The sequence below is a fragment of the Herpailurus yagouaroundi genome, unplaced genomic scaffold (genome assembly GCF_014898765.1).
Source record: "Herpailurus yagouaroundi ecotype Mexico unplaced genomic scaffold, PumYag 250, whole genome shotgun sequence".
Taxonomy (NCBI): Eukaryota; Metazoa; Chordata; class Mammalia; order Carnivora; family Felidae; genus Herpailurus; species Herpailurus yagouaroundi.
In genome coordinates, this window is record NW_024412467.1 from 8,973,608 (window position 1) to 8,991,838 (window position 18,231).

General features: G+C 42.6%; 1 protein-coding gene across 1 annotated transcript in view; it reads left to right on the top strand.

Moving 5' to 3' along the window:
• KIF13A (kinesin family member 13A) overlaps nucleotides 1–15,050 on the top strand; it is a 270,175-nt gene extending 255,125 nt beyond the window's left edge. Inside the window, exons 39-43 of the mRNA XM_040460494.1 lie at nucleotides 405–516; nucleotides 1,692–1,843; nucleotides 2,329–2,433; nucleotides 9,933–10,721; nucleotides 13,528–15,050. Coding sequence (XP_040316428.1) covers nucleotides 405–516; nucleotides 1,692–1,843; nucleotides 2,329–2,433; nucleotides 9,933–10,721; nucleotides 13,528–13,548 — 1,179 coding nt within the window. The 3' untranslated portion in view covers nucleotides 13,549–15,050. The remainder of the gene's footprint in view (nucleotides 1–404; nucleotides 517–1,691; nucleotides 1,844–2,328; nucleotides 2,434–9,932; nucleotides 10,722–13,527) is intronic.
• Nucleotides 15,051–18,231: the final 3,181 nt, after the last annotated feature.

The window sequence follows — 18,231 nt, forward strand, 5'->3', positions numbered from 1 at the left end:
GGAACCATTTCACCCTGAAAAGTGTTTCATGGTGGTCTTTAAATTACCCAGTCATCCTAGATAACGCACCAAATTTATAAAAGTGGCTGCCTCTGGGGAGGAAGGAAAATGAATGGGACCTTAGAGGTTCAGGAGGGGATTTTACTCTGTTCATAATGATTTTATTAAGTCTTGAACAAACATGATACAGGATTAACATTAACACTCTAGCTGTATCTTGGGTATGACAGCATTGGTCATGTTATTCAGCCATTCATACTTTTCTATATGTTGGAAATATTTTACAATAAAAATAAAGAAGTGCACATACTGCCTTTAAAAATTAGAACAAAACTCAATTCTGGGCTTCATTTCTCATTTTTAAAGGAACTTAATTGCAGTTAACCCATGTCTTTTCCTTGTAGGGTTGGTTAGAGAACCAATTAGACATGTCTAACTACAGCTCCAGTTACCAAGATATAGCCTGTTATGGAACTTTACCCAGGGATTCGCCTCGAAGGAGTAAAGAAAGTAGTGGTGAGATTGTTTTTCCATGTTCTTTCTTTATAATTTCTAGGAAAAGCATGGGGCGGGGGGATCCTTTTGTAAGTGGCATATAATAAGATAGGAACCTGAAATTCTTAGTGGGCTGGATGTTTCTAAACTGTCTTCTTGAATAGAATATGTCACGTTCACTTATTTGATTTCTTTTTGCTTTGTAGCCAGTATATCTTCCAGATAATAATAATAATCGGCTTTTTGTGTAGCACGTTAGAATTTTCAAATCCTTTTTCCCACATCATTTCCTGAATTTGAAGTCAGTTTTGAGATGCACACAAATCTATTACATTATGGTTAGACTTCATTCTTTACCAAAAGACTATCTACCCGTGTGAGGTTTTTGTACTCAAAAGATTTTTACAAGAAATTTTTGATTCCCCGAGCGGTTCCAAAAATGACACCAGAAATGAGGTTGATCAGTGACAGCCATTATTCCTTAACTGTGTAATCTTCCAGTGCCCTGAGAGGAACAGCATTCTCTGAATACGTAAATCAGCTTATATTTTACCTACTAAATGACACTGTACCAGAAAATTGGGAAGAAAATACAGGAGGAAAAGAGGCCCTAAACGGCCAGAAATGAGTGAAAGCAGGAAAGAGGAATTGTTCCTCAGCCATATGGAGCCAGGGTGGCTTGGGAGAAAAGGGGCTTGCAAGAAAATTTATACAGGATCCATTCGTTGAATGTTTATTGAGCCTCTACTTGCTGTATGCAGTGAAAGATACAAAAAGGTACCATTCTAGATCCTAAATTCTAACTGTGGAATGAGATACATGGAAAATTAGATAATAAATGGTATAGAGCCCAAATGCATGTACGGACAATAGCGTCCAGGAATTCGGAGCATTGGAAAATCAGCATGAGTTGAAATCGCTCTAATAGGTGGTGCTTCAAGCTGGATCTTGAAAAGAAGGTAGAAAATTTAGGTTCTGCTTTCTTCGATGCCGCCCAGTCCTTTGATGACTCTTTGTGACTCGGTAGATACATCTCCATTCTTGCCCACATCTGTCTGAATCGTTAGCCAAATATCAGCATGTTAATTTCTTTGTTACACCAGATCCTCCTCCTCTGGCTAGGTGATGACTGTGCTTCCTGTGCGCTGGGTAAAGTGCTCTGTGCCTGTGAATTCACGCCTGTCTGTCCTTCCCAGGTTGTACATCCGAGAACCCTCACGCCTTAACAGTCAGTCCTTTTAAAGCATTCTCTCCCCAGCCGCCAAAGTTTTTCAAACCCCTGATGCCTGTAAAAGAGGAGCATAAGAAAAGGATAGCTCTTGAAGCGAGGCCTCTTCTAAGCCAGGAGGTAAGTGCCAGAGTTCTGTGTACCGCGTAAACAAGAACAGAATTGTGTTGCCTGGGGAGCAGCGACAGTGTGCATTAACAAGCTGGGCGCTGCGTGTAGACACGTGTGGGTCACCCAGGGTCACGGGGGGAACTTGTTGTGTGTTGTTATTCCTGTTATTTTCTTTCTGCTTACGGCTTTTCAAAGTATTTTTTTTTTTAACGTTCCATGTGAGAAAGATGTTCCCTCGGTGTTTGGAAGATAGTATGGGCTTTTTTTTTTTTTTTTTTTTTAATTTGATAAAACCAGTTATGCTATTTGCCATTAGTCTGTGTAGTCTTGTCAGACTTCATCAGTGGTTTTAACTTCGGCCTGCGAAATCTCCGCACTACTCCTGTGGAATACAAGTGTTTGTGTTGCTTTGCTAACTTGCACGTACTTAACCGTGTATTTCGGCTGTCGGCGTCTTCTGTGTGTGATGCATCTGTGTGTCTTAACCTTTGCAGAGCATGCCTCCACCTCAGCCACATAACCCTGGCTGCATTGTGCCCTCGGGAAGCAATGGCAGCAACATGCTACTAGAGCACAATAGCAAACGTGAGAAGAAGATTGTAAGTTCCAGAACCATTTCTGTCGTATTGCCTGGTGGTGGGTTTTAAGGCCCTTTCACAGACAATCATCCAAATCCTTTAAGAAGAAATTAAGATAATGTATTGGGTCTTTCTCTCTCTTTTTTTTTTTTTTTTTAAGAAAACAATGTGATCACTGGTAATGAAATGTTGCATGAATGTGGCCATGACCTTTGATTCTTCTAAGTGTTCACTCTATTTTATTTATTTATTTATTTATTTATTTATTTATTTATTTATTTATTTGCTTAGTATCAACTTGCTTAGAAAAAGGGGAAAAGGCACTCTTACTGATTCTAGTCTTTGAAAAGGGTAACAAAGAGATCGCTTTAACTGATTCTGGATCTTTCTAATGTGTCTCTGCATACTGCCCAGATTCTGAAGTTAATCTACCTAGAGGAGTTGCACTTACTTGCAGTGAGTAATCATGCACTTAGCTGTGGGGATGTTTGAAAGCTCCTTTCCTGTCGCCTGATGCTCCCGCTAAGCTGATTCTGCAGCTTGAAGCCGTGCTGCAAACCCTCACTGCCCCCGTTACCGCCTCAGCACCTCAGGCGGCAAAATAGGTCCCAACCCCCTCAGTGTCAGGCTGGCTCTTGGGATGGCTTATCTGTATTTCAGCCACAGGTAGGTTGAAACTCTGCCTGTAAAATGCCCTTCCCCAGCTCTTGGTTTTCAAATTACACATTTGCAAATCGTTTTTAAGACGCTGTTATACCCGGCACGGGGGATTATATGTGATACCTCAATTTAAAAATCAAACTGTAGGGTGCCTGGGCGGCTCAGTCGGTTAAGCGTCTGACACTTGGTTTCAGCTCAGGTCATGATATCACGGTTTGTGGGTTCAAGCCCCGCATCAGGCTCTGCACTGACGGTGTGGAGCCTGCTTGGGATTCTCTCTCTCCCTCTCTCTGCTCCTCCCCTGCTCATGCTCTCTCAAAATAAATAAACTTAAAAAAAATAAAATAAAAAAACAAACTATATTCCCAGACCTGGAAACAGTTTTCTTGTGTCTGAGCTTTCACTCTCCTGTGGCTTCCTGGGCTTTGAAAAAGTAAAGCAGCTTGGAACAAGACAGAGCTGGTTGGTGTTTCCATCTGAGGACAGTCTGATCTGTGGGCAGCCCGTGGGAGGTTTCCTTTCCCAGCTGCACATGTCAGACCTGGTCCAAAGACTCCGGGGTGTGAGGTCCTCTAAAGGTTCTAAAATGGGCTCCTGCTGCTCACTGTGTGAACCTAACAGGAACTTAACCCGGAATGCAGTTGGCCATGCACCTGCATGCTTGGAGAGCTCATAGGCCTTAGGAAATGACCTTCTCATTCCTCCTGTCTGTGGAGGACAGAAGAAAAGGCACCATTTCCCCCTCCCCACTGTCTCTCTCCCCACCGTTGCTTCTGTGTTCTCCCTGCCTCTCAGTCCCAAGTCTCCACCATAGTTCCTGCTGGAAAAGAGGGTGAACATCAACACCTGCCCCTACATCTCTAAATCCTAATATGTTGCTCATTCACTTACTTGACCTCCCTGCTTAATTAATAAGGCTACAGCATGGGCTGAAAAGGCCAAGTAGCTAGCTCATGACCCCTGCAAACTCTCTGGCTCTCTGGCTGGTTGGATCTGTTGGATGATGTGGAACCTACCACCATGATGCATGGGTAGTAAATTTAAACTTCTTGTAACAATCCATTCTGGTAGAACACACCATCAGGAGACTGCTGGATGACCCTTCTGGGACTACCCACCAGATGGTTTCACTGTTGATAGAGTTTGCCTCTTCATTATTTTCTTTACTTTCCTTGTATTATTTTTACATAAAACCCATTTCAGGACTTTTAGCTAGCAGAGGGTAGGATGGAACTGGCTTCTCTTAACCCAGCAACTCTCAAGCAGCACTTAGCCTCTGTGTGGTTGCATGCACCTTGAAGTCTACTGAGTAGGGTTTGAGGGTACCATTTTTATTGCTGGAAACTTGAGAGAATGACCTCTACTCTCCTTAGAAACCTGGCACCAAACAATAATGACAAAATCTTTAAAAAAGGAGAAAGAGGGGTTCCTGGGTGGCACAATCAGTTGAGCGTCCAACTTTGGCTCAGGTCATGATTTCACAGTTCATGAGTTCGAGCCCTGCATCGGGCTCCATGCTGACAGTGCAGAGCCTGCTTGGGATTCTCTCTCTCTCCCTCTCTCTGTGCTCCTCCCCAACTCGAGATCTCTCCTTCCCACCTCTGTCTCATATACACACACACACACACACACACACACACACACACACATATATATATATATATATATTTTTTTTTTTTTTAAGAGAAAGAGGGGTTCTTGGCTGCTTAGAAGAGCATATGACTCCTAATCTTGGGGTCATGACTTTGAGCCCCACATTGGATGTAGAAACTATTTAAATAAATAAAACTTTTTTTAAAAAGTTTTTTTAATAAAAAAAAAAAGAGAAAGAAATCTGTCTCTGACTCTTCATCTCTGAAACTATTGAACTGCTTGATTTATTTCAGATAGTTCTGGCTTTTCCAGGATGTTCTGGTAGATTTTAAGGGTATTGCTTGATCTGAGGTTCTAATTCTCTGTGGGAAGCTTTCATTTTATTTCTCCTCTTACAAATGGACATACACTGCTTTATCCTTTTGTTTCCCATTCACTCTCTTTCCTTTTACACTCTTGAAAAATCCGAGGGTGAATCAGTGGTTTGGTCTCATCAACGGAGTTTGAAATAATTTCTGATAGTTTCAAATAGAATGTAGTTACATATAGCTAGCCTTGATTCTTTTATTTAAAAAAATTTTTTTTAAGTTCATTTATTTTGAGAGAGAGTGCTTGCACGCAAGCAGGAGAGCGGCAGGGAGAGAGAGAATTCCAAGCAGGCTCTGCACCACCACTACGGAGCCTGATGTGGGGCTCAAATCCACAAACTGTGAGCTCATGATGTGAGCCAAAATCAAGAGGCGGATGCTTAACAGACTGAGTTACTCAGCCTACTGAGGCTTGATTCTTAAAGCACAGTGTGTTGTCTGATCAATTTGGGAAGATACACAAATGTACTTCATGTCTTGTTTAAATAACATAAAGGCAACAACATGCCTTTGGAGTCTATCTTTTTAAGTCATTAAGCAGAGAGAAGATTAGAAAGGAAATCACTTCTCCCTCTCTTGGGTCTTGCATAGACAGCATATAGTTTATTTCTCCGTTTTACAGATGAGGGTCATGCCCAAAGTCTCACGGTTAATGACAGCATAAGAACATAGGCTCCGTCATCCATCAGCACAATTGGGCTGACCCCAAGGACTCCAGATGCTCCCCCAAATAGTGCAGTTTTAGTTGCCCTGCTGCTGCTGTTTCTAAAAAAGGCTGCCCGCCTTTTAGTACCATGGACAGAAGTACTGGGGCCCTAGGCTGATACAGTCCTTCTGAAAAGAGACCATCTCCCTGTGTGGACAACACAGACCCCATTCCATGTGGAAGTAAAAGTGACTTTGATCAAGTGAAACTCCTTGCCAAGAGTCACTGCTTTAATGTGGGTTATGATCCCTTCTTAAAAGTCAAGGTATGTTGTCTATAGGTAAATATCAGCTGCATGAACTGAATTGCAAAAATCAAATCATGAAGACTGTAGCTATAGAGAGACTTGAGAACTTGACTCCATGCTTCACTTTTGGGCAGGGTTTTAAACCTTTTTGTCCTTAAGACATAGTAGGAAGGTGCTTAGCTTAGTCTCCTTGAAGATACAATGATAAATATTTCTGGAGTAGAAAGTCTGTCTAACCAAATTCCCTTATGGCACAGTTTAAGCCAATTTTAAGTCCTGTTTTTTCTCCTTGAAGGCAATAACTCAATAAGCCTTCAGTCTGGTTTACATGTTGGGAAATGTTTAAACTCTACTGAGTTTTCTTTTTCATTTTTGAAATAACTTGCCCCAACTCCTCTAGCCTCTCTCTTTGGGTCATTCCCCTGCCCCATTCCCATCCCAGGTGCAACACTATGGACTGATCCCTATTTGAACTTAATCTCTTGGTGGTTTTGTAGACTCTTCAGTTTTATAAAGCTCCTTCTAGTCCTTTAGGAATAACTTTTTATCTTTGTGAGTTTGATAAATGTGTACCTGTTTCTACACAGTAAACTATGATTGAATATTTCATTCAGCAAAGTTGTGTTTTAGGGTGACAGGCCTTTCCTCGGTCTTGAGAAGACATAACTTCAGGCATAAAAAGGGCTCCAAGTTACTAATTCTCATATTAAGATTTGGTTTTCTTTTCAACAACTAACTTTTCAGTAATTAATTGCATCAGAGATTCCGGGGCTTGGGGAATTATATTTCTTTGCCAGCTTCAGTCAAAAGGAAATATAAAGGTGGGGGGAGGCACTTGGGTGGCTCAGTCAGTAAAGAATGCAACTCTTGATTTTGGGGTCGTGAGTTTGAGCCCCACATTGGGTGTAGAGCTTACTTACAAAAAAAGAAAGAAAGAAATCTAAGGATACAAACACTAGAAATTCAATTTTGAGTCTAAACATGTCAAGTAGAGGGACATCTGGATGGCTCAGTCAGTTAAGCATCTGACTTTTGGGGAGCCTGGGTGGCTCAGTTGATTAAGCATCTGACTTTGGCTCAGATCATGATCCCATGGTTCATGGGTTCTAGCCCCATGTCAGTCTCTGTGCTGACAGCTCAGAGCCTGGAACCTGCTTCAGATTCTGTGTCTCCCTCTCTTCTCTGCCTTCCCCTGTTCAGGCTTGCGTGTGCACACACGCTGTCTCTCAAAAATAAACATTAAAAAAATAAATTAAAAAAAAAGAAAACAACCAACTCTTGATCTTGGGTCAGGTCATGATCTCATGGTTCATGAGATGGAGCCCCACATGAGGCTCTGTGTTGACACTGAAGAGCCTGCTTGAGATTTTCTCTCTCCCTCTCTCTCTGTCCCTTCCCTGATCATGTGCACTCTCACTCTCTCACGCTCTCGCTCTCTCAAAATAAATAAACTTAAGAAAATTAAAAGAAAAAAAATAAACATGTCAAGTAGAGAATCAATAAAATACGGGCAAAAGCCGCTGATTGAATTCTGTCTAATCTTTGCTTCTTTCCAAACATTCCCCCCTCCCCCTTTTTTAATAATGCTACTTGATTTAGAATGTAGCCTAAAATAAGGTGGCGATATTAGTGTTGCCAAAAATTTTGTTTTGCTAATTTTCTGGAATTTTTACCAGTGATATTTGATACTCATTCACCTTTGTTTTTTGGGTGTTTTTGTTTTTTTAGTTTATTTATTTTTGAGAGAGAAAGTGCAAGTGGGGGAGGGGCAGAGAGCGAGGGAGAGAATGAATCCTGAGCAGGCTCTGTGCTGTCAGTGCAGAGCCCGATTCTGGGCTCAAACTCACCAACTTCGAGATCATGACCTGAGCCAAAGTTGGACGCTCAACCAACTGAGCCACTCAGGTACCCCTCACCTTTGATTAATAGCCATGGAATTAAGACAGCTGATGCTTTTGTATAATTTATATTCAAGTTATTTTAAAATCTAAGGAACACTCAGAGAGAAACTTCCCTGCTCATTTGGTATCTTCTGAACCTGAGAGGTTTGCTAAAAGGGCTGTTGCCATTTGAATTTTAAAGGAATGTTTGGAAAGAATTTAAGAAACACATTGTTTTCTGTTCAAAATTTAAAATCAGTTTTAATTGTTATACCTAATTATAATTTTTGAGTTATACAGCTTTTGAGTATTTTATATATATTATATATATGTATATATATAATAAATATATAAATAAATATAGATCTAGCACAAGAAAAAGGAAAAATAGGAAAATATTTCCTCTTTAAAGTACAGTGAATTAATTTAATGCATAAGGCCAATAAAATAATTGTTACTTCTGCCAGATGGCATTTTGCATTTTGATAAAAAGATATATTCTTAATCATATATGTCAAGGAAAAGCGACCATATGTTTTTAAACACTTCCAAATTGTCATTTAACTTAAAAGGCACTACTGATGTTGCCATAATTTTTTTTGGTGATGTGGCCTAAGTATCCTTTGTGTCAATAAAATGTAATAATCTCAAGTAAAAAGAAAAAAAAAAAAAACAACTAAGAAGCACTCAAGACTATTAAGGTATTGATTTAGCCATTTAGCATCTTACGCAAAAGAAATTATTATTGTAAAATTCAGTCGATGAAATTTATGTTAATTTGTGAACTGCCATCTCCCATATCCTTCAAGCATGTTCTTCTTCCCCTTCCCTATCCCCTCTCTCTCCTCAACCTTTTGAAATGATACTTTAATGAGTAAGGTTAACGTTTTGGTTCCAGGTTTTTACAGTCTCCTTGCTTTTATACTGAATGAAATTTCCATCCACCAAAACAGGGTCCAGGATAGTTCTAAGAGCAAGGACCCAAAATCCTAACTCCATGAGGGCAGGAACCATGCCTGGTTTTGTTCAATGTTAGTATTCCTAGTTCTTGGGACAATGACTGGCATACAGTGGATGCTTGATGAATACTCGTAGAATGAAAGGCATGTTTTCAGAGAAGAGGAATATTTGTTTATGAGGTTAATTAGAAATGACTAGATTGTGTTATCATTTTTTTTTCTTTTTAAGAGCTCTACATCCAACGTGGGGCTTGCACTCATGACCCCAAGATCAAGAACTGCATGCTCTACTGACTGAGCCAGCCAGGCGCTCCTTGTCATTTACATCTACACGTTTTATGTTGGTTTCCATCAAATACAAAAGAGACAGACTGGGAAATGGAGAATACCCACTTCTGCATATATACCAGTCTTCACAAACAGAATTCTAAAGCTACTTGACAAAGGAGATTTTCATTTAAATCTCAGTACCTTCCTCATCTCTGGCCAAATCCTCTATCCACACTTCTCCAAAACCCTAAAAAGCGTTCATCGTTAGACCAACTGTTAGTATTTTACAACCTTACAGCGTTTAGTGTAACACCAGGAATGGGTGTTGAAATCATGTTCGTTGGCCCTTTCATTGTTGGGATCTTTATTTTACTGCCCTCCCTCCCCGTAAAATAGCTCAGAAACCTTATACAAATTACCTTGCTTACCTGCACTTGGCTTCCCAAAGCAAGGATTGTAAGAACAAACGAAGCGGCACATCTTCTCTGCCCCTGGCTGTCCCTCTCCTCATTTAATTAGCAAAGGGAAATCATCACAACTGAAAACTAATCATCAATTAAAATGAATTAAGAGTCCACTGCACTTAAACCAGGGAAGGAAACATTTCTAATTAGCAGGGAGTGAGCGCAGAATAAATAAATCTCCTACGTATTAGGTGGGTTTTTGCTCACGGATCTCTGAGAGTATTGTACTTGGGTCCACCGTAGGTGACAAGATTTAACCAAACTCAGGAACACTACACATGTGAATGCCTTTAATAGGAATGTATTTAAAACTTGTCTCAACAATAAAGTCGCCATAAGGAGCTAATGAGTGACTTTTGCTTCGTTACTATAGGACTCTGAGGAGGAGGAAAATGATCTGGAAGCTCTTAACAGGAAGCTGATAAGTTCACAGCCTTACGTGCCCGTGGAGTTTGCAGACTTCAGTGTTTACAATGCCAGCTTGGAGAACAGGGAGTGGTTTTCTTCGAAAGTAGATTTGGTGAACTCAAGGGTCCTGGAGAAAGAAGTGTCCCGTAGCCCTACCACCAGCAGTATTACCAGCGGCTACTTTTCCCACAGTGCCTCCAACGCCACTCTGTCCGACATGGCGGTCCCTTCCAGTGACAGCTCGGACCAGCTAGCCATTCAGACAAAGGATACAGACTCCAGTGAGCATTACGGACCGTCCCTTGGGCATGATTTCAGGCCGTCCTCAAACAAAGAGTTGACAGAACTAGAAAGAGGCTTGCTTAAAGAGAAGATAATTATGGTGCCACTCAAGGAAAACAGTGCCTTAGCCAAAGGGAGCCCATCACCCCAAAGCATCCCTGAGAAAAACTCCAAATCCCTCTGTAGGACTGGCTCCTGTTCAGGGCAGGATGCCTGCTCCAGCCGAAATGGCCAACCAGTCAGAGAATTTTGCCCCAGGGAAGTGACCATAGAGCACACCACAGATATCCTTGAGGACCATTCTTTCACAGAGTTTATGGGTGTGTCTGATGGGAAAGATTTTGACGGATTGACGGATTCTTCTGGAGAGCTTTCAGGTAGAAGAAACCTACCCAATAAAATGGACAGGAAGAGTATCTCAGATGGGCCACAGGGCCCTGCCCAGCTGCATTCCTCAGCAGAGAATGAACAGGTAATAAATTCCAGAGGCAGCCCTCTGTGTTCTGTACCGTTGGGGAGCCTGCCTGATTGTGCACCGACCCCCAGAGGTGCTTCACCACAGGACTTAGTAGGAGAGGTTCACTCAGATGCTTCTGACGGGGAAGATGGGCCCACTGGAGCGCAAACTCACTGCTGCCCAGCTGGCTCTGTGCAGTGTCCGATGGACGATGGAATATATGGGACCAGTGGCTTTTTTTTTATAACTTCTTTAGGTTAATTAATCTATTTTTTATTTATTTTTGAGAGAGAGAGAGACACAGAGCATGAGTGGGGAAGGGGCAGGGAGAGGGAGAGAGAGAGAGAGAGAGAGAGAGAGAGAGAGAGAGAGAGAATCTGAAGCAGGCTCCAGGCTCCGCAATGTCAGCACAGAGCCCTTCTTGGAGCTTGAACCCATGACCCATGATCTCACGAGATCATGACCTGACCTGAAGTTGGATGCTTAACCAACTGAGCCACCCAGGTGCCCTGGACCAGTGGCCTTTCTAACAGGCATGTGGGTTGGTGACGAATTAAGCATTCACATGACTAAAGATCATTCAGTCTCATATTCCGTTCCCTGAGATGTCTAATTACTGGCTATCCCAAGGCATTCAGGTAGCATCTACTGTATTTCGTGAAATCTGTGATTTCTGTAATTACTAGATAAACCATTATTTTATGTATCACTGCAAAAAATACTTCCAATGAAACCACATTACATTAGTAAATGTGTAAGACACATCCCAATTTCAGAGGTGTTAAAAAGGGGCGTGGGGGAAGGGAGGCATGCATAGTAGAATTGATTTAAAAAACCGTCATTTAGTGCCCATAGGTAAAAGCATGTTTGGGGGAAGTATCGGTGAATTCCCAGAGGAGTTGAAGTTTGGGCTTTGGAAGTGACCAGGTTGGTTATAATGTTTAATTTCATAGTTTAATAGTTTAATTTTTTAGTTTAATTCCTAAACTAATGGAACAGAGTGGATGTTTGCTAACACTCGTAAGGAAAATAGCAAATTATATAAATAAGAGATTATCCACTTCTGGGGGCTGGGCTCCTGAGAGCCACCATTTCTTTCCATCCAGGGTCACTGTTTTGGTCCCACACCCCCACTGCAGCTGAGTGAGGGGTATGGGAGGGCCAGAACTTAGCAAAACAAAGAGCAGACAGAACTAGAAAAATAATCTAGAAAGATATGATGTCATTGGTCTTGGCTTTGCTGAGGAAGTTATTCTGGTTTGGGGGCTCCCCCCCCCCCCCCGACAAGCTTTACCCCCTTTTCATACTAGCCCTTAACATTTCAGTGTGTAATCACTTACACAGCATACTCCTAAATGAACTGCAAAACCCAGACGGTGATTTCTTGCAATAAAAACAAAAGACTTTCTTCCCCCAACATAAGACTAAGAATAAAGTTACTTGTTACTGTTCTTTGCCCATGAAACAACGACCCGTTTGTTTAAGAGCCTTTGGCTTCCTTTGCTCTGGTCTTCAGGCAGAATCTGCATTGCTGGCCTGGATCAGCCTTTCGGTCCTTCCTCCGTGAAGTCCAAGGGCTAATTCTAATGCTTCTCAAACCTAAGTGTGCAGCAGACTTCCCGAGAGGTATTGAGGGTGCCTCTTCAAAATTCAGGTTCCCAGGAGCCACTGCTCTCCTCTGCTGACTCGCTGCTCCAGTGCAGTGCAGACAGGGGGGGTCTGTCTTCAGAGACCCCTCTGCTGCAGTGATAATAGGGGGTGGCCGCGGGCTTACAGAAGAGGAGGAGACAACAATCCTTCCCCCTTGTTCCACTGATTGGATTACATAGAACCGACAAACGGGAACAGGACCTGATTTTTGTTTTCAGAGGCTCCACAATAGTGTGTTCCTGCCAAAGATCCTGCCTTTTAGAAGTGGAATTTACAGGGGCGCCTGGGTGGCTCAGTCAGTTGGGCGTCCGACTTTGGCTCAAGTCGTGATCTCACGGTTCGTTGAGTTCAAGCCCCGCATCGGGCTCTGTGCTGACAGCTCCAAGCCTGGAGCCTGCTTCGGATTCTGTGTCTCCCTCTCTCTCTGCCCCTCCCCCACTCACACTCTGTTTCTCTCTCTCTCTCTCTCTCTCTCTCTCTCTCTGTCAAAAATAAACATTTTTTTAAAAAAGGTTTTTTTAATAAAAACAATAGAAGTGGAATTTACAAAAATATTTGTTGTATCAGAGTAACATGGGATTATGGTGATTTGTTTTAATTTTTTTAATGTTTATTTTTGAGAGAGACAGAGTGTGAGTGGGGAAGGGGCAGAGAGAGAGAGGGAGATACAGAATCCGAAACAGGCTCCAGGCTCTGAGCTGTCAGCACAGAGCCCGATGTGGGGCTCGAACTCGGAAACGGCAAGATCATGACCTAGGCTGAAGTCAGACGCTTAACTGACTGAGCCACCCAGGTGCCCCTGTGTTTTTGTTTTTGTTTTTTATTGCTTTAGTGTTTTTGTAATACTCTTTGGTTTTAGTAAGTTGTGACAACACTTTTTTACTTTAACTTTGGGTCTTCTTTCTGTCATCACTTTTGCTAGAAGCTTCACTTCGGGGCAAGGTTTCTCCTTTGTCTAGTGTGAATCCTAGAACAGGATTCCATAATAAAGTGGATCCTGTGGGTCCCTTCAGGGAGAGCCCCTTGAGTGGGTGATGTCTGGCTGTGAATGGGCCCTGTGTGTACGTGGGGGGTGTGTGTGTGTGTGTGTGTGTGTGTGTGTGTGTGTGTTGGCATTGGGGGGAGGGGGGCGGGGATCAGGAGCTCGAACTCACCAGGGTCTGCATTCCAGGGCAGCGCGAGCACTCGGTGAAAGCAGCCAGCGCCTCCCCGCAGGCCACAGCATCTTCGTTGCGGTCTGCCTCGTGAAAGCACCAGCCCCATCTGTAAAACATGCTGCGGCCCAGCCGGGGACCCAGACCAGCGTGGAGAAGCCAAGCGCTTCGTGGGCCACCTGCCTTCTCCTCCCGAGCTGGGAGAAGCTGGCACTTTGTCACTCGGGGGAATCGGCAGCCTCTGCTTTTTCCGGAAAGCCAGAGAACCGAAAATCCTGGATTGAATTAAGTGGCAGTATTTTTGTTTGCACTTATTACTACACACACCCACTGTGTAGAAACCTCCACAGATTCAAGCGAACTTTATTCTTGTACAATTTTAATCAGTTCTTACTGTAGAATCTGGAGTCCATGCTCTTTTTTTTTTTATAAATAATATATATGATGTATATGAAATGTATATCTATAGTATGTCTGTTTGGAGACAGACAAGACTGCACACGAAAATGCAGATATGAGTGGTTTCTAGAAAATCATAAGGTACTGGATTTGGTTACAAAACCACTTAGGTAACCTCTTATACATGAGCAGATGAAAAAGACCTGATTGCCTAAGAATGAGGTTGCGAATCCCTCTTTGCAGAAAAGGTTACAGAATGCCGTTCTTTACAACCAAAGAACTTACATAAGACTGAACGTTTTTGCTGTCCCCTCGTTTTGTGTGTACATATATGTCTGACTGTGAGTTTGGTGCCACACTCCTCTTGGCTACCAGGCCACATGTAGCTGTTCTGTGTCCTGTTTCATAAAGCACACTGAAAAATCTCACAGCTATATTCCTTAGTCTTCCACCCGGCCACCGCCTGCTGGTGCGATGTTGTGGGGTAACTGTTGACAATGCCTGGGGCTCCGACTCCAGCCTTCCTTACCCCAGGGTTGTGGTTCGGCCTGGCCGGCAGGGGGAATTCAGAGAGCAGTATTACTGTTAAGAGAACACAAGGACATGCCTGGAGTTGGGTTTGGGGAGGGGAGGGGATGTTGATTTTTGTCTTTTTGTGGTTTTTCGTTTTGGATCGGTAGCTTTCGTCATGTGGTTTTGCTGTTGTTAATTTTACTTAAATTCTGGGAAACACTGAAGGCATGGGATGAGCTATTAAGTTCACAGGTGCCCGCTTCACCGTGCTCGCAGCAGATGATAGAATGCAGGTGATCCTGCTGTCCACGTCTTCATTGGCAGGGTTCTCCTGGTAACGGAGACGTCGAAGGATTACGCATGTGGAAATTTTTACAGAAGTACTTTTTGCGCTCGTTCTGTAGATGCCTGTAAAATCGGTGTGGATGTACAGCAATAAATGTGTTGTGGGAGAGAGAGAATGTGTACATTCTCTAAGTTTTTCTTTTCAGTTCTTAGCATCAGTCAATGAGTAAGATTTTGGAGACTTTAATGAAAAGCTGCTGTTGATGACTTTTGTGTATAGTGAGCCGACTGTAGTATTCTACTATTGTCTGTTTAAAAAGAAAAAGAAAAACTGTAATTTATATCCCCTTTCAACTTTATTGTATTTAATTGGTACAGATTGTGTGTGTGTGTCTGTGTGTGCGTGTGTGTGTTAGAATACAGACTGTCTAATTCAGATTTTAAAACATCGGTTGTTTGTCTTTAATAACCCTGCCAATTAGCTTCAGATCTAATTTCCCGTATTGGTACGTATATATACGTGTCTCCATAGTTTGAAGGGTAATAGTAACAGCCAATATTCAATAGTAACAGCCAACTGTACGAGGCATGGTTCCCAGCATTTGAAACATAGCATCTTGCTTAATCCTCACAGCAGCGGATGCCATAGGTGCTGCTGTTACGTATGAGGTGTTTGATGATGGAAAACCAAGGTCAGAGGGGTGGGTCAGTGGGACGGCGACATATCCGGGATTCAGCCTGTGCTTCCATCAGTCTCCTCCCCGTGTCGTGTCTGTGACGTATCATGGAAGAAGAGGCCTCTGATGACAGGGCACCTCCAGAGTACGGAGGGGGCTGTGCTGAGTCCCACGACTTCTGAACTGACCAGTGCGACACCTGCAGCAGACAGAACAAAAATCTCCATGGCTCACAGTAGCCTTTCTGAAGAAGTCAAGAATGAGATGTAGTCAGGGCGCCTGGGTGGCTCACTCGGTTAGGCATCCAGCTTCTGCTCAGGTCACGGTCTCACAGTCTGCGGGTTGGAGCCCCACGTCGGGCTCTGTGCTGACAGCTCAGGGCCTGGAGCCTGCTTTGGATTCCGGGTCTCCCTCTCTCTCTGCGTGCCTCCCACCCCCTGCTCGTGCTCTGTCTCTCAAAAAATAAATAAAAACATTTAATAATAAATAAAGATAATTAGGTATAGCTTGTCCTGGACAGACGAGTGTCTTTTGTAGACTTCCAGGAGAAAGCAGAGAGCAGGGAAGGCCCAAAGTTATTTGAATTTTATAGCATAGGATCGAGGGAGGAAAACAGTTATTTAGTATTTATTTTTTTATTTATTTTTTTTTATTTATTTTTTTAAAATTTTTTTTCCGACGTTTTTTATTTATTTTTGGGACAGAGAGAGACAGAGCATGAACGGGGGAGGGGCAGAGAGAGAGGGAGACACAGAATCAGAAACAGGCTCCAGGCTCCGAGCCATCAGCCCAGAGCCTGACGCAGGGCTCGAACTCACGGACCGCGAGATCGTGACCTGGCTGAAGTCGGACGCTTAACCGACTGCGCCACCCAGGCGCCCCCAGTTATTTAGTATTTAAATAAGTGATGACTACAAGTAGAATTCAAGACAAATTGAGCAAATTGTCATTCCTTCTCCTAGAATGAGATCATTGGTATTTGGTCACCAACTTTGTCATTATGACTTGGGAAGAGCAAACGGGTTTTAGCATATCAGATAGTTAAGTACAGGCATGTGTTTGACAGCTGATTTCCAAAGTACAGTATTACTAGTGTCCTCACATTTGTTGACAGTTATTTGGACACACATTTTACCATAACAAAAATCTAGTCTTGTGTTTCTAGGGCACCAGCTTTTGGGAAGAATGACTTCATAAAAATACCTTTAGAGTTAAGGAAGAGCAAGATAATACTTCTGCTTAGATAGCTTTAGTCAATACTTATTCTAACAATTACAATATTTAAGCTTTTTTTTTTAAGTTTACATATTTGTTGAGAGAGAGAGAGAGAGAGCAGGCGCACACACATGCTTGCACATGCAGGGAAGGGACAAAGAGAGAGGGAGAGAGAATCCCAAGCAAGCCCTGTGCTGTCAGCGCAGAGCCTGATGTGGGGCTTGATCCCACGGACCATGAGATCATGACCTGAGCTGAGATCAAGAGTCAAATGCTTAACTGACTGAACCACCCAGGTACTCCTATAATATTTAAGCTTTAGAACAGTTTGGGGTGGGGGAAAGACAACTATTGACGTGATTAATCTTTATTTTTAAAAAATAAAGTTCTCTGGTATATCATCAAGAAGTCCCGAAAGAAGATGTGATTGAAAAAGAGTCCTTGCTGGCTTTTCTGAATGAAAAGAGCTAAAAATAGAAAAATATGCCACCAGGGCACAGTGATGTAGAGAATTTTTGCGTTCACCCTTGAGCTTGCTTATTTCAGTAACATGAGCACAAGTTTCTTTGCATAATATTGGGCGTATCTCCTATGTTGAAAAATAACAAGTCAGCCTGTAATACTCAGGTACTCCAGCCTGGAGGGAAAGCAGTGTGTTCTAATGCCCAGCAGTGCCCTGGCAGACAGCTTGGGGCTACTGCAGCATCTCACTAGTGGGGAGCCTGGACTGTGGAAGGCTCCACAAGAAGGCCATGCCAGCAGGCAACTTCTGCCCTTTAAAACAGTATGAACTGGAATGAAACAAAATTCAAAATTCAGAAATTTAACCTGCTTGTCACTTGCTTCTAATCCCCTGAGGTAAGGGGAAATATCATTGTAGATTTGAGTGCCACTTAATGGTCATTTTCCCCCCCTAGATACAGTGAGTTGAGTTGAAATAAAACTTGGTCTTTATCTTTCAGATGTGCTGGGACACACACTGACCTCTGTGTACTCTTGGAAAAAGTTCTGTTTCCCCTCTATGATGCTCACTAGGTGCCTGGGTCATTGCACACAGTTCTTAGAAGACTGTGACTCCGGAAGATGCTTTGGGTGCCCCAGTCACCGTAACCTGAGCCCAGTTGGCAATGACCACCATCTTGAAGCTAACTGTAGGTTTTCTCAGCGCCAGATTGTCCCTGAGAAAGGAATTCTCAAATCCCTATGGGACCCTCATCACGAAGACACTCAGAGGTTGATGAATAGAACAGTGAATGTTCTACAAAGAAAGAGGTAAGTTTTGAAATTGGAGTCTCTGGAAGAAAATCAACTTGGAGAGGGAAAACAAAGTTCCAGTTTGGTTTTAGATAACATAAACCAACTTGACCCTTTCACATAACCAAAAATACCTGTAACTAGATTTTAAAACTGGAACACATGGGTGTTTATAACAGCTTCAAACCATTATTTGGGGCCTTCCTTTCCTAAATATCTGCCTGAACCAAACCATACCAAGATGCTCTTATATTTCTTTGTTTTAGTTATGTCTTTACTTAGCCTAGAATGGGTTTTTGGGTACAGCCTGGAAGAGTAGATATGTTTTTCTTTGACTAAACATCTGAGCCAAAAGCCAGGCCTTCATGTAATTGGTTA